Genomic DNA, 14,778 nt, shown 5'->3' on the forward strand with positions numbered 1-14,778 from the left:
CTCGGACATGCTCCCCCTGGCCAAGACTGGGACCGGGCCGCACCCCTGAAGCGGCTCCGAGGCAGTGAGCACAGCAGCCAGGCCACACGAACTTGCATCTAGCAAACCGGCCCCAACCTCTACGGCCTCCCACCCAGGGCAGTTGCTGGGCTGTGCCAGGCCCCAGAGGACTCTGGATGGACAGTTGCTGGGCAACCACTATGGAATGGAGACATGAGGCCTTAGCGTCCTGGGCCCAAATGGGCCACGAGAACAAGGGACTCTCACATGGGGAGGGAATAGAGTTTCCCCAGAGCCTCCCCAGGGGCCCTCAGCAGCCAGACAGCTCTCCTTGGTCACCACACAGAGCCAGACAGGGTCCAGTTACTTCATTTTTACTACTTCACATTTTCAGCAAACAAATCCAAGGTGCAAACAGGGTTTATTTCACATTAATATATTAACTGGTTGTTTTTTTTTATTGTTGTTGTTTTTTTGCTTTTTTTGTCAAATAAATAGGGAATTCTCTTTAAATAACATCTCACTTCACGGCCAGTCCAGGAGCAAATGAGAGCAAACTTTAGTGCATCCAGGGGGCATATCACCAACCAGGCATGAAGCTTAAAGGGAAGAGGGCAGGCTGAGGGTCAGCATACACCCAGGCCAGGCCCCCAGGGTTCAGGGCCTTTGCTCCAGCCCACCCACCAGCCTCCAGATGGCAGCATGGGACAGACATGCGTTCTTCAGTTCCAGAAGCCCCTTCCAGAGGGAAAAGAGAGGAGGCCAAGGGGAAAAAATTCCAGAAACACTAGCAGGGAAGCAGAGGGCTCCCTCCCTGAGCTGCAGGAGCCTGGCCTAATGCCACCCCACCGCTGGAAGTTCATGTTCAAGCTCCAGAAGTCGCACAGCAGTGGCAACAGAATGACCAAGGACAGAGCAGGAAAGGGAAGGCAAGTGTGACAGGGGCTGGAGGCTGGCTGGGAACGGAATGTGGGCTGACAGTCCGGCGGAAGGTGGCTTCCACGGCTAGGCACAGACCAGAGTGAAGGGAATGTAAGTAGGGCTTGGCAGGGCCCTCGGGAAGACCGGAGGCTGAGGATAAAGGGGCTACCAAAACGAGGGAGCTGGACTGTGGTGGCGAAGGTGGCTAGAGTCCCTTGGGGGCAGAAACTACGAGAGCACGACAGGAATGAGGGGGACACCCACGCTCCTGAGAGCCCCAGAGATGGTACGAGAGAAGTGTGCTGAGTCCGTGTGGGCTCTGGGCTAGTGTGGGAAGCTGGAGGCACAGCTTGAGTCAAGGGGCCCCTCCCTTCCGTCAACGCCAGTTCCTGTTAAGTGTTTTATAATCAGACCTGGAGGAAGGACAGGCTCCCCTATTACCCCCCATCCCAGACTTGGCCCCAAGGGGAGGGGAAGGAAACAGCGATGAAGGTAGGAGGCAGGGGGTGAGGGGTCTACTGGGTCTTCTTATCTTCTGGCGGATAGTATGGAGGTGGCGGAGGCTGGTTCTAAGGAAGGAAGAAAGGAAACAGCATGTTAGAAGGTTCAAAATGAGCCAAGGTCTCCCCCGCCCATGAATTCTATTCAACTGTGGCCTCCAGGCTCACATCCCTGCTCATGTCCCCACTCACCGTGGGCATGTACACGTTGTGTGGGTTGCCCGGGTTGTAATAGGCGCTGGCAGCTGCTTCTGCGGCCTTGGCTTCGGCTGCAAGAGCAAACACACCCAGGGTAAGGCCTCCCTTCCTCTTCCAGCTGCCCCTGAGCTGCTCTCAGCCCAGTGACCCTGGCCCCCATTGCTCAGGGCGGCTGGTGCTAAGGACCCAGTTTTATCGATCAAACGTTAACATTTCCTTAGCACCTTTTCAGTCTTTCTACCTCTCCCACTCTACTCCTCACCACAACCCCACCAGGTGGTACTGTCACCATCTGTTTGTAGCTGAGAAGGCTGAGGAGTAGCAGGACAGCTTCCCAGCCCCAAGGCACACGACTAGCTAAGAGTGGAGGGCTGGGATCTAGCTCTTCACCCCCAGGCCGCCCCACTGCCAATGCCCCTGGGGTTCACCATTTGGAGCTCCTAGCCGGCCTACGGCCATGCTCTGATGCTCTCCATGCCACCATGGGGAGAGGGCTCACCTCCCAGGACTACTAGCAGCCTGGGGCCTCACCTGCAGGAGTGGAGGGGACATCAGGGCCGCTGACTGGCGGTTCCATGGGCCCAGGGTAGGGCGGTGGTGGGGGCTGCACATATCCTATGGCCCCGTCCATCATGGGAGGTCCTGGATAGAACTCTGCTTGGCAAGAGAGTGACACGGACCCAGTGAGCAGCCCAGCCCCGACTCCCTCAGCTGGCACCCTCCCGGCCGTCTCCAGCTCCTGTTAGTCCTGAAGCAGGTTGCAGAACATCTCTCCCCTCTATACCACCCTGGCCTGGGTGGGGGTGGTTAGTGGGCAGGTGGGGTGAGGATGGGCAGCAAAGGACACACTCACCAGGTGGGGGCGGTGGATAGGGGTAGCCAGGAGGGCAGGGGTACATTCCATTGGCGACTGGCGGGGGATAGACATAGGCCCCGCTGGGCAGGTAGGAGTACCCATAGGCTCCAGTGGGGGCTTCGCCTCGGGAGGCTATAAGTACAAGGGGAGAGAGAAGTGAGTGTCTCGGGGCTGGGGAAGGGGCGGCCCCACCCCTGCGAGGGCAGCTGCAGGGTCCCAGGATGTGCACAGCAGACATGCCTTATCTCATTCCATTCCGCGACCCACCCACGCTTGGTCAGAATAAGGTGAGGAGTCAGGATGGGGAGAGCGGTCAGAGCTGGGAAGGTCACGGACAGGGATGGGTGGATGGATGGATGGACAGAGAGAAGGAGGGGCTCAGGGATGGAGTAAAGAATGGAGCTGGGTGAGGCTGGGGAGGAGATGAGGATGTCTGCTGAACGCACCCGATTTTAAAGGGTTGTCTAAAGGGTAACTTAATGGTTGGGTATTTGTTTTTATGAGTCCACAGTAAAATGTTCTTGAGTCCAAACTGCTTTGTCAAAATGTCCTATACCCACTCCCGGCAGGGGAAACCCAGTCTTTCAGGTACAGGACACAGTGAGGCTAATTACAGGCTTCCTTCCCACCTCCCAGCCCAGGTCGGTCTGAGGCCCAGAGACTTAGCTCTTGTGTACTTAAAAACAAAACAGAAAGTAAACAAACTCAAACAAACAAAACCTCACAACGCATCAGTACGTCGTTGGCCCCTAATTTTTAGAGCCCTGCTACCTTGAGATGCCATCTGTAGCATCCGTTGTCCAAACTCAATGGCGCCCCCTGCCGTAAAGGTCAACTTGTAGGACGCAGCGCCTTCCCAGCCACCTGAGGAGGGCACAGGACATCAACAGCTCAGGAAAACAATATCAGTTACTCCGGTTACTCCGCGGAGATGGCTACTTGTCCTTTTCCAGGTCCCCGTCCTACGCCCTGGAGGTGTCTGAGGAAAGGGCTGGCTTTGCAGCGCCTCAGTCAGGTCAGAACTTCTGCCCCCACACCAGCGCTGCAGACTGCCTGCCTCAACTTTGGAACTGGGGGCTTTTCCTTTCTGGAACAAGCTTGTCCTCCCACTCTCAGCCCTGTAAGTACATCTGCACTAGGGCCTCCCACCCGCAATAAAGCAGCTTCCCCGGAGCAGATACAGTCAGCAATAACTGACATTCAAGTTCAAAGCAGATCTCATCCTGAGGGGTCCCGAGGATGGACCCCTGGCCCCTCCAGCCTGACTTCTGCCAAAGGGGAACCGTGAGCAACTCAACAGCAAAGCTGGGGCTGGCTGGGTTATGAGGGGGAGGCAAGTTGGATGCAGAGGTCCTGATGTCTGCCAAAGAGCCTGGCACTAAGCAGGACCTCTCGGGCACCAACAGGGGCAGCTGGCTCTTCCTGGCTCTAGGAAAAGGCCCTCCCAAGAACCTGATGCAGTTCCTTCCCACACCTAAAAGCTGAACACACTCGCCAGGTCACAGCAAGCATTTTCACTTAGTTTGCAGTCATTTTGCTGATTTCACTCTTTGAAATGGTGATCTGAGTAGCCATCTTTAATGGCATTCATTCTTGTCAACCAAAACCCACCTCTGCTGAAAAGCTGGCAGCCCAGATGTCGGTCTTGGCAGCTAATCCTGAGCCAGCAAGAGGACAGGCTAGGGTGCCAAGGGTCCAAAGTGGACATCTCCAAGGTGGCAGTCAGAAGCGCCCCAGAGCACCTCTCTGGAAGCCCTGTGTGTGTCTGAGCCCCCGCGTCACCCACCTCCTGCCTCTGCCTTCACTGTTCCCTTGATGTAGTTTGCCCCGAACACAGGCTGCTTGATCTCACAGTCCTTCATCAGATAAAACGGCATCATGAGGGACTGCATGGCATCTTTCCCCTTGGACACGAAGATGACCTGCAGGGAGGGAAGATGAGCACCATCACCATCCAAACCACGGCCTGCTCGGCCATCACCTCCTGTGTGTCATCAGTACCAGTGCGGGGTGGGCAGCCCGAGCCAGGGCCCGGCCGTCTCAGAGCTCTCTGTACCAGACTCTCCCAGAGAGAGCTTTTTAAAGTAAAAGGCCTTACTTAGAGAGGCCAGACATGTGTATTCACAAGAAAAACGTGCCTCTCACAGGTAGCATACGTGAGACGGACAGACTGTTGTTATTTAAGTGGTGGTGAGGTGGTGGATGTAAGTGGAAGGGCCTGCCAAGCTGAGGCAGGGGGATTCCTGACGGGGCAGCTCCGCAGAACTGACAATGAAGGAGTGGCAGGAGGCGTTAGAGCCTGGGGGGAGGAGGGGGCTGTCGCAACCTTCCCTCAGACTCACTGCCCAAACAGCAACAGGACTCGCATAACGCGCTTAGAGAACCTTCTGTTTAAATCCACATTTCTCTTGGTGACTGAAGATGTCTCTTGAACCACCAGAAATGGGGTTTTGAGCCTTCCCGTCTCCGCTAAGTTCTGGTGGTTAAAACTTGAAGTTGCAGTCCTCTCTTCCAACCATGTTAAGTCTAACTCGTGGGTAGCTACAGGCTGTGATCCTTCTCCAAGAATACCCATCGGTATTTCTCTGGAAGTCTCTTAGCGTCTGCCCGGGGAACTCTCAGGCAAGGCCCATTGTGCAGTTTGGCATGTCTCACTCTGCAGGGTTTTGCCGGGCTCTCTGCCCAGTCCGGAGGCTGTGGCCGTGCTACTGCATCCTGTTCAGCACATTTATCACTCTGGATGTGCACAAAGGCCTCACAAGGCTATCTTACAGAAAGCAAATTAATAAGAGCCTCTCCCCTCCAGGCCCAGGTCAGCCCAGCAGCTGTATCCAACTACACAGAGACTTTACAGCAACAGCTCTGGAATTTGCATGGATTCACTGCCCACTGGTCAGTTCGGGTTTGCAAGGAGGCTGGTGGAACTAGAACCCAGAACATATGACAGAGAAACACCCAGAGTGAGGAACTAATAGTCACCAGGTTCAGAGGCCAGTAGACTCAGGAGACGGAGGCTGACCTAAAATGCACATCAGCCTCCAGGAGCCACAAGCCTCCAAACAGGAGCCACCATGGCGCTGTGCAACTCACCCGGTAAGGGGTAAGGTAGATGGTGCCTTTCTTGGTCCCTTTGAAGGCCTCTGGCACATTCTTCATGTCATTGAAAGTAAGTTCCACATGGTCATAGGACATTAGGATGCTGTGATGAGAAAAGACGGAAGTCCCTGAGATGGTCTGAAGCCATGATCTGTTTGTTACCCCATGGACCGGACCCTCCTGGCACGCAGGTGCCTGGCATGTCGTCTCTTATAAGTTTTCAACATTGTTGCAAGGAAACTATTAATATAGCCATGGAAGACATGAGCAAATTGGGGTTCTACAGAATTCCCCTACACCCCACTTATACAGCCCCCAGGTGAGCAGCGTAAAAGAGCAGCAGGGCTCTAGCGACGCCATAATCCCTCAGGTCAGGTTAGATTATCTGGGTTAACTGTTTTCTTCTGAGCACTTATGATAGGTATTCTGTTTCTGTTGGTTTGTTTTTCAATCCTCACATATGTAAATATTCCAAGACATGACTCTACACGTTACAAAAGGGCTGACTTCAGGGTTCCTTTAAACCTGGGGTTCTTAAACTGGGTCTGCAGAGATGTCAATCCAGGACGCCCTTGAGATACCGTGTACATGCATTTTTCTGGGAAAACCCATAGCTTTCATCACTCACAAAGGAGTTCATGACTGGAAGAGTAAGGTTTACTATTTTACATGTCAAATTTAAACACTAATTTAAACTTCAATTCCTGTATACACATTTTTCCCCCCAGAAATGAGGCTGAGGCATTTTCTGAAACAAGGCACACCATTATTTAGCAGCACTGAGCCCTAAGCCAGGTAGGAGGCCCAACAGGACAGATACATTCTTGTCCCAGAAAAGTCTCACTGAGAGTAAGAAAAACATCCCCAGTCCCAGGAGATGTTACCAAATGACATCAAAAGTGTTTGTCAGGCCCGGGACTGGCTCGCACACAGAAGCTCCACACTGGGAGCAATGTGAGGTTTCTCTGATTATAACAAGGTTGGTCTACATTCACGTGGTTCCATTTGTCTTCCTCCTCCCAAATATCACAACTTTCTTCACTGGGGAGGACTAAGTGGGAAAGAGGGCTGGTACCAGGAAGAGAAGTACAGCTCAGAGAAACGAGGTCATTACCAGGAACAGGATGCTGGCTGACCTTGCGCAGGTAAGATGGAGGGAAAGTCAGCATTCTCAGGTCAGGGTACTCTAGGCTTCTCCTCTGACTCATCAATCACTCCCAGGTGATAGGCCCTGGGCTGGGTGCGGCCTTAGCCGGCTACAGGGCTCTGATCCCACCAAGTCTCCCCTGGGGACTCAGGTTCTTCCTAAGCTCCTTCTGCCTTCAAGAGGGGCTTCAGGGTTAGCATAACTCAACCAGGGCTGGCTGGTCTGATTCTTAATGCCCAAGGAGCAAGGGGAGAGAGAAGCCATTCAAGAAGCTCAGTTGTCGAAGGAGAGACAGAATTAACTGGAGGACTGGTAGAAAGAATCCCTGAAATCGGGAGACCGCTGCTCTGGGGAGTGACCCAAGCCAATAGGTATTCAAGAGAAAGGCAAAAACGGACTTTTACAGCTTTACAAGGACGGACACTGCCAGGAAATGTGTTAGACGTTTGACAAATGTTATCTGTTTAATTTCACCGCTGGTCTGTTTCTCATCTGAGAAGTTCTGGAATATAATGGAAACCTATATACTGGTAGTTTCACCTATTTGGAGCCAAGACTCCTTTTCTGAAATTCCATATGTTACTTACAGCTCTGTGATCTTAGGCATGTTACTAAACTGCTCTGTGCCTCAATTTCCCTGCATGTAAAATGTGTATAACAGTGTCTGTTGCACAGGATTTACCTATTAAATAAGGTAGCAGAGGGGCAGTGCCGGACACTAACAACGTAATAAACGCCCAATAAATGGCAATTATTTTTGTCTAAGGCCCTTCCCATCTCCTAAAGCCACCCACTCTGGGAAAGGGGCTCAAGTACTACCCCTAGGCCCCACCTGTCTCCCCAAACCCGTTCCCGACCAGACGCCCCACCGCCATCCCACAGCTGATCGCGACATCCTGGCCCCACCCCCGCGACCCACCCACCTTCCTCCAGCCCCACCCCCAGCCGTTACCCACCCCCACCGCACCCCATCAGTTTCCCCTCTTTGTGGGTTTATTCCCCACAGTTCACAGCCCATAGCCCACCGCCCACACTGCGACACCCTCCCTACGATGCTCCGGGATCCTTCCGCAGTCTTTTCACCTCTCGGTGTTGTTAACGATCACTCCGCCGCCCTCTGAGTGATTCTTGTTGAGCGCCATAGTCTCTCCGGAAAGGGTCCCGAGACTCGTAACGCAGTACGCTTGCGCCCCTCTTCGGCCCGCCCCTAGTGGCGTCGTTCGTATTAGAGGCAACCAATCACAGCTCTTGAGTGGAGGCTGGCATCACCTGATCTCGAGAGTCACGTGGTAAGAGTTTACTCCCTCTCCCCCTCCCTCCTAGTTTCGCCAGCATCACAAACAAGTTGAAGACAACAATTCCCAGAAGACAATGCTTCTTCAGCCTCGATCTCTCCCTACGATAGTGGAAGGATGCATCCTGGAACTTGTAGTCTCCCAGACCGTAGGCCTAGATTGACTCTACATTGTATAACTAATCCGTCTGTACACTCCCCACCCCGTCCTCCGCGGAACTGGTATAAACAGTTGGGCGCGTCACAGAGGAAATTAATGGTAAAAGCCCCGGACTAACAGAATGGGAGCTGTAACCTAAACCTGGTGTGTGGAGCGCTGAACAGTCACCGGGGCATCTTCATTCGCTCAACCAATGTTTATGGAGCACTTACTACGTGACTGCACCCGACTTGGGTAGTCACTGAGCCATATAGATAGATGAGTGCAAGACCCAGTCTCTGTCCCAGGACATGGTGGGCTGGCTGGCTGGCAGGGAAGAGTCAGGAAAAACTGCTATCCTTTTCATGACATCTAACCCAGACACTCCGAGATGGGGGGTGACAATCTCCGTGTGGGGAGGAGAACCTGGACCCAGTACCCCGACCTGATCCCACGAAATTCAATGTCCGGTCGGATGCTCCTCCACCTCACTGCCGCCTCCACCACAGCTGGCCTCGGGGTGGCGCTGCTCCCTCTAGAATGTTCTGGCTTGGCGATCCGCCCGCCCTGCAGCATCCCGGCTGGGAGATTTACATAAGACTCTGAGTAACTGAATGGAGTGAGGCACAACATGAAACGGGCAGCTTACAAAATTGGGCTGACTCATTTCAGCTTGTGACTTAGCACTGGGCAGCCCCCACGGAGCAGCTGTAGTTAGGTAAACTCCCCCACCTCCGAGGGGGATCTTTAAGTGGGAGAATGTGAGTGTCTCACACCCCACGAGGCGGTGCTAGTGCATCGTTAACCTGAAGGAATAGGAATCAGAGTGATTTTAAGCAAACAGTTGATTTCCGACACGTGGTGGCCAACGTCGGCATCCATCTGCGACTTACGTTTTGAGTGAAATTTCCTGGAAAAAGGATAGAAAACTAGAAAAGATGATAAAACAGGTAACAGCCTTCTGTGAGGTCTTGTGCAAAACCAGGCTGGACCTTCCAGGACAAGGGCAGTGAAGTAGTGCATAATGGACTTGATGAAACCTGCCCCAAATGGTTAGGTTAATTTTCACACGTGCAACCTATGCAGCTGTGGAAAGGAATGAAGTCAAATTCTACGTGCTGGTATGGAAAGATCGCCAAGGTTTGTTAATCACAGAATGGTGTATGAAAAAATAGGATCAAGCTCTAGATCTAAACTTTCTGGAAAGATCCAACAGACATTGTTTTTGGCATTATTCCATTGAGGCACGGGTCTGGGAATTGGGTGTGCATTGTATACTCGCGTAGTTTTTTTTACTGTGGACGTTATAGATATTAATAATGAATTTCGAAAAGAAAGAAAATCCACACGGTAATGGGTATGCAAGAATGACTGCTCCAAGGCAAGGGCCATAAAAGGGAAGGTGACAGCAGTCCTGTCACAACAACCTTCACTACACTTGGTTGGTGGCAGAGGCAGAAGCAGGTTTTGTCAGACCTGAGGCTTACAATTATGGAGGGCCTTCTTAAGAACTAAAATATGCAGTCACAAATACGTGGCTTCTTACAGGAAGGGAAATGTGATAAAGAGGAAGTCAGAGTGGGGAGAGATAGCAGGCTTAACTCACTCTGCCTTAAATGTCCAACTTTCGCAAATTTTAAAAAACATACGACTATGAAACAGAAAGAAAAACACACATGACCATGTGGACACTGTTAGGGCGGCTCCCAGTCCATAGAGGGGGCGGATGGTTTCCAGTATTCACACTGAGCGGGTGAAGGGCGGTTCATTGCTGAACCAAGTCTTCAGCAAAAGGCTCCATCTCGACCCAGGTCTCAGAATTCAGATCTCTCCTGCCTTCTAGTCCACACAGAATCTGCCTGTTTCCACAAATGGTTCCTTTTCAATGAGCTGTAATTGTTCCTGTTCTCCAAACCCAAGCTTCTTGAGTGGTGTTCTGAGGGAGACATACTGGCTCCCCTCACTCCAGGACAACCAGATGGGGTCCAGGGTGATAGGCCCCCTGGATCAGTCACCTCCTGACCCCCAAGAAGTTTCATCTCTTTGCCCCAGTGAGCAGAACGAGTATCATTTGTGCTGAACAAATAATCATTTTCTATGTGTGCCATGACATCAAAAAGCTTGGGAAGGAATTTACCAGATGCCTTTCCTCACTCATTGCAGGACGTGCTGGGCACCCGCCCTGTGGGCAGCCCCCTGACCTCAAGCATCTCTTCTAGTATCACCTCCAGCCTGGCAGCTACTCCCCCTAGCCCCGCTGGCACCAGCAGCGTCCCTGGCATGAATGCAAATGCTCTGCCCTTCTACCCCACCAGCGACACGGTAGAGTCGGTCATAGGTAATTAGGCCATTTCTGTTGCCAAGTTCAGGACTGGGTCTGGAGTCAGATACGAGGTCTCCAGAGTGAGACTCAAACTAGCATACTGGTCACTTTAGACATCTAAGTGGGGGGAGTCAGAGGGTTGGTGTTTTGCCATCTCTCAGCCAAGAGGGGAGGCAACCCTTCTTGTTCCCAGAGCAGGCTCGTAGTTTCTCCAACAGTTGTTCTCAGCACTGGCTGAACACAGAATTTGCCGGATACTTTGAAGGTACAAAGGCCTAAACTTTTGTCTGGAGGCCAAGGTCTGTTGTGTGCGGCTGTGGCTGTAGGAGCCAGAGGGCTGGGGCTGCAAAAATGGCTGCACCCAGAGAGGGAAGGAGTGCTTTCCAGAGGTCAGGGTCAGGAGCAGAATGTGGGGGATTCTCCACTGGTAGGACCCCCCCCCCCACACACAGCAATCCCAAGAGGTAGGGGTATGGTCTCTGGGGCCTGAACACCAGGAACTGTGTTCAGGAGGCAGAAACCATCCCGCTTATCTGAACGGAGAATTTACTATAAAGAATTAACATATGGAGCCAGCCCGGTGGCTCAGGTGGTTAGAGCTCCATGCTCCTAACTCCGAAGGCTGCTGGTTCGATTCTCACGTGGGCCAGTGGGTTCTCAACCACAAGGTTGCCAGTTCGATTCCTCGAGTCCCGCAAGGGATGGTCGGCTCTGCCCCCTGCAACTAAAATTGAACCCAGAACCTTGAGCTGAGCTTCCACTGAGTTCTCGGATGGCTCAGTTGGTTGGAGGGCATCCTCTCAACCACAAGGTTGCCAGTTCGACTCCCGCAAGGGATGGTTGGCTGTGCCCCCTGCAACTAGCAACAGCAGCTAGACCTGGAGCTGAACGGCACCCTCCACAACTAAGATTGAAAGGACAACAACTTGACTTGGAAAAAAAGGCCTGGAAGTACACACTGTTTCCCAATAAAGTCCTGTTCCCCTTCCCCAATAAAATCTTTAAAAAAAAAAAAGAATTAACATAGGTATAAAGTTCGCATGTCATTTTAAAGTTAGGTTGCTAGGTAACTGAAACAGTGAAACAGAAAATTCTGAGGTGTCCCAGAGGTGCACGAAGCAGCCACCAGCCCTAGGGCTGGGGACCAAAGGGCAAAGTTGGAATTATCAAAACACAGAAGCTTGAAGGAAGACCCCCGGGGAAATAAAACCCAACCCTCTGAGGAGGCGCCATGCCTGCTGGTGGTGTATCTCAGAAGGGGGCTCCAGGTGGCTGGTTCTGCAAGGGCTGAAAAAATTACAAACTGCTTTTAGCTGCTGCGAAGGAACCACAGCTGCCAGGGTGAAGAAGCTTTCCTGTGATGATGGTGGAACAGCCAGCAGCCAGGAAGATAGGGGCCCGTTCTCCTCCAGCCCTGCAGGCCCTCTAGGGCCCCTGTTGGCAGGGCAGCGGGCAATGGAGAAATGTGGCCCGGGGTCCCAGCCTCAGCATTGGGGAGCTGAGTGTAGAGGGTGGGTGTTATGGAATGAGTTGTGTCCCTCTCCTGTAAATTCATATGCTGAAATCCTAACCCCTAGTACCACAGAATGTGGCCTCCTTTGGAAGTAGTTGCAGAGGTAGTTAAGATGAAGTAATTAAGGTGGGCCATAATCTAGTGTGTCTGCTGTCCTTATAAAAAGGGCAAATTTGGACACAGATATGCACGCCGGGAGAACACCATGTGATGAAGGCAGAGATCTACAAGCCAAGGATTGCCAAATATTGTCAGCAAACCCCTAAAGGGGGAGAGGCCTGGAACAGATTCCCCCTCACAACCTCAGAAGGAACCATCCTTGCCTGCACCTTGATTTTGGGCTTCTGGCCCCCAGAACTGTGAGACAACACATTTCTGTTGTTTAAGCCACAGATGGTGATACTTAGCTACAGCGGTCCTAGCCAACTTTTGCAGGGGGTTGGAGCAGAAAGACAACAGTTCGGTATAGTCCCCAAAGCTTGCTTGGCCCAGGGGAGAAGAGGCTCACCTTACGAAGACCACTTGGGCTTGGACAGTGGGCATCTCAGCAGCTACCCCAGTACAGGGAAGATTTCTACCCTGTGGAGAAGCTCTCCTATTCCATGGGACCGTGTAAACCCCAGATCATCGCTCTACTGAGGGGGAACGATGCCCCAGCCCCGCACCACCACCAAACATGCCTGAGGTTGAATTTCTTAGCCTCTTGGCAAAGGGCAGCTCATAATAAATTTTGATTCAGGAAAAATACCAAAATTGACATTTCTTGTATCTGAATGTTATGAAACAAATTCATGCTTGATACATAGAGTTTTTTTGTTTTTTATTTTCACTCAGGCAGTGGTCATCTTTCTTTTTTTTCCCCCCACTCCGGTTCAAGCCATTGTTTTCTCAGTCTAGTTCTGTAGGACACAGCTCCCTGGTCCATGCTGGTGTTATGAGCCTTGTGCTCCCCCCCACCTGAGGCAGTCAGTCACCGGTCATCAGCTCGCCACTCACAGCAGCACACGGTAGCCTACAGCAGCACAGCAGCGCACAGCAGCACACAACAGCCCAGGGCGGCTCACCCCGACCTCTGGCTGCTCACCGCAGCCCAGCTCCAGGGAAAGCTGCTGTTCACAATTTTAGCTGTAGAGGGCACAGCTCACTGGCCCATGTGGGAATCGAACCGGTGACCTCAGACGGAACTCTAAACACCTGAGCCACCAGGCAGGCCCAGTGATCATCTTTCAAATAATCCAGGGAAAGAAAGAAAACTCGAAGTAACACTCCACTTTCTTCTGTTCCTTTGCTGTTGGTTGGTTCAGCTGTGAGGAGAGAGTGACAGCTGCCATGTGAAGCACTGGTGATGTGGAAGGGAGCTATTTTGGGGTGGGTCATTTTGGCCATGGGTATTTCAGTAACAAGTTCCTTGCCTCTCCATCAGGAGGCAGAGCCAGAACACGTCTGGGGATGTTTCTGGTTGCTATGGAGATGAGCCCCACCCTGAAGTTCCCAGTCCAAACCTCCCAGCACTGTCAAGTTCAATTTCCCCCAGCCGCAGCTGCAAGGCCTGTTCTGAGCAATTCCTTTTCTGAAAGTGTTTACACAAACCTCTCTTTCCACTTCTGTGCAGCCCAACCCCATAAAGCCAGAAAGATGCAGAGTCACCTCCGAAGGTGCCGAGCCCTGAGTAGCCACGCCTAGAGGGAACCAGGGACCCGCAGAGGCCTCTCCCTGAGCCCCTCCCTGCTATTTCTGGGTCCTCCTTCCCAGAATTGGGGGAGTGGGGGGGCTACTCTCCATCTCCCTGGAACGATGCCAAGTGGGGTAGCCTCAGTCCCTCTCATCCTCTTTTTTCTCTCCTTAAACCCATTTCTCACCTAATTACAGAGTGATTTTACACTTTCAGATCTGATTGCATTGTTTCCCCATGTGAAACCCTGCCATTGCTCCTAGGAAAAGTCCAGAATCCTTATTAAGGCTCTGCCCTGCCATAACCGGCCTGTCCACCTCATACTACTCTCTCTTCTTCCTACAGGATGGCCCCCTGCATTGCTCTGGCCCAGTCCGTGCTCATGCCCACCCTTTTTGTCTTGCTGGCTCCTCCTCGTCCTTCAGATCTCAGCTGTACCTTCAGGGAGGTCCTCCCTGGAAATGTCCCTCTGCAAACCCTATTAGGGCCCCTTCTCAAGGCCATTATCTTTTTTGTCCCGGTCTCTTGGAATTTGTATGTTGTTCTGTTTTGTAGTGTAGGAGAGGCAAAACTTTTCATCTTCTCTCTTAGAGTCTCCTGCTGGGCCTGAGAATTAAGTGACATAATACAGAGTAACTGGAGAAAAGTATACAAATTTTATTTTATTTTTCCAGGTACGTGGGAGCCTTCACAGGAAAATGAAGACCCAAAAGGCAGGTAGGCCTAAGTACTTATATACTAGGTTGAACAAAGAGTAGTAATTGTGGAAAAGTAACTAAAATATATGAGGAGGCTAAAGGAAGGTTATGTAACAAGGCTGGTCTGTACAGCTGTCTCTCGGCCTCAGCACCCCATCTCTGGTGATAAGGTGTTCTTTTCCTCCTGCTGTAGGGCAGACATCTTCTACACGGGAGTTCTTTCTCTTCTTTTCAGAAAGAAGAGGTCAGAATGCCATTTTTTTTTTTTTTTTTTTAAAGATTTTATTGGAGAAGGGGAACAGGACTTTATTGGGGAACAGTGTGTATTTCCAGGACTTTTCCAAGTCAAGTTGTTGTTCTTTCAGTCTTAGTTGTGGAGGGTGCAGCTCAGCTCCAGGTCCAGTTGCCGATGTTAGTTGCA

General features: G+C 51.9%; 1 protein-coding gene across 3 annotated transcripts; it reads right to left on the minus strand.

Annotated features, from left to right (window-relative positions):
• Positions 1-358: 358 nt before the first annotated feature.
• On the minus strand, positions 359-7,955 carry WBP2 (WW domain binding protein 2). Of its 3 annotated transcripts, none has more exons than XM_019745632.2 (8): positions 7,802-7,955; positions 5,566-5,674; positions 4,262-4,397; positions 3,247-3,339; positions 2,473-2,607; positions 2,151-2,273; positions 1,614-1,690; positions 359-1,490 (listed from the first exon to the last, which is right to left on the minus strand). In XM_019745632.2, exons 1-8 carry the CDS (start codon positions 7,858-7,860, stop codon positions 1,437-1,439), a joined length of 786 nt encoding a protein of 261 aa, XP_019601191.2. In that variant the 5' UTR covers positions 7,861-7,955; the 3' UTR covers positions 359-1,436. The 3 variants fall into 3 exon arrangements, with proteins under 3 accessions (XP_019601191.2, XP_074175686.1, XP_019601192.2); XM_074319585.1 differs by having other exon boundaries at positions 7,770-7,881; XM_019745633.2 differs by lacking the exon at positions 2,473-2,607.
• Positions 7,956-14,778: the final 6,823 nt, after the last annotated feature.

This window comes from Rhinolophus sinicus, linkage group LG15, assembly GCF_036562045.2.
Source record: "Rhinolophus sinicus isolate RSC01 linkage group LG15, ASM3656204v1, whole genome shotgun sequence".
Taxonomy (NCBI): Eukaryota; Metazoa; Chordata; class Mammalia; order Chiroptera; family Rhinolophidae; genus Rhinolophus; species Rhinolophus sinicus.

Excerpts from the sequence above, each read along its gene's own strand:
- WBP2 (XM_019745632.2), bottom strand. The coding sequence starts at position 7,860 with ATGGCGCTCAACAAGAATCACTCAGAGGGCGGCGGAGTGATCGTTAAC. Across the intron at positions 3,340-4,261 it reads AGTGAAGGCAGAGGCAGGAG|GTGGCTGGGAAGGCGCTGCG; the intron begins GTGGGTGACGCG and ends TGCCCTCCTCAG. Across the intron at positions 1,491-1,613 it reads ACAACGTGTACATGCCCACG|AACCAGCCTCCGCCACCTCC; the intron begins GTGAGTGGGGAC and ends TTCCTTCCTTAG.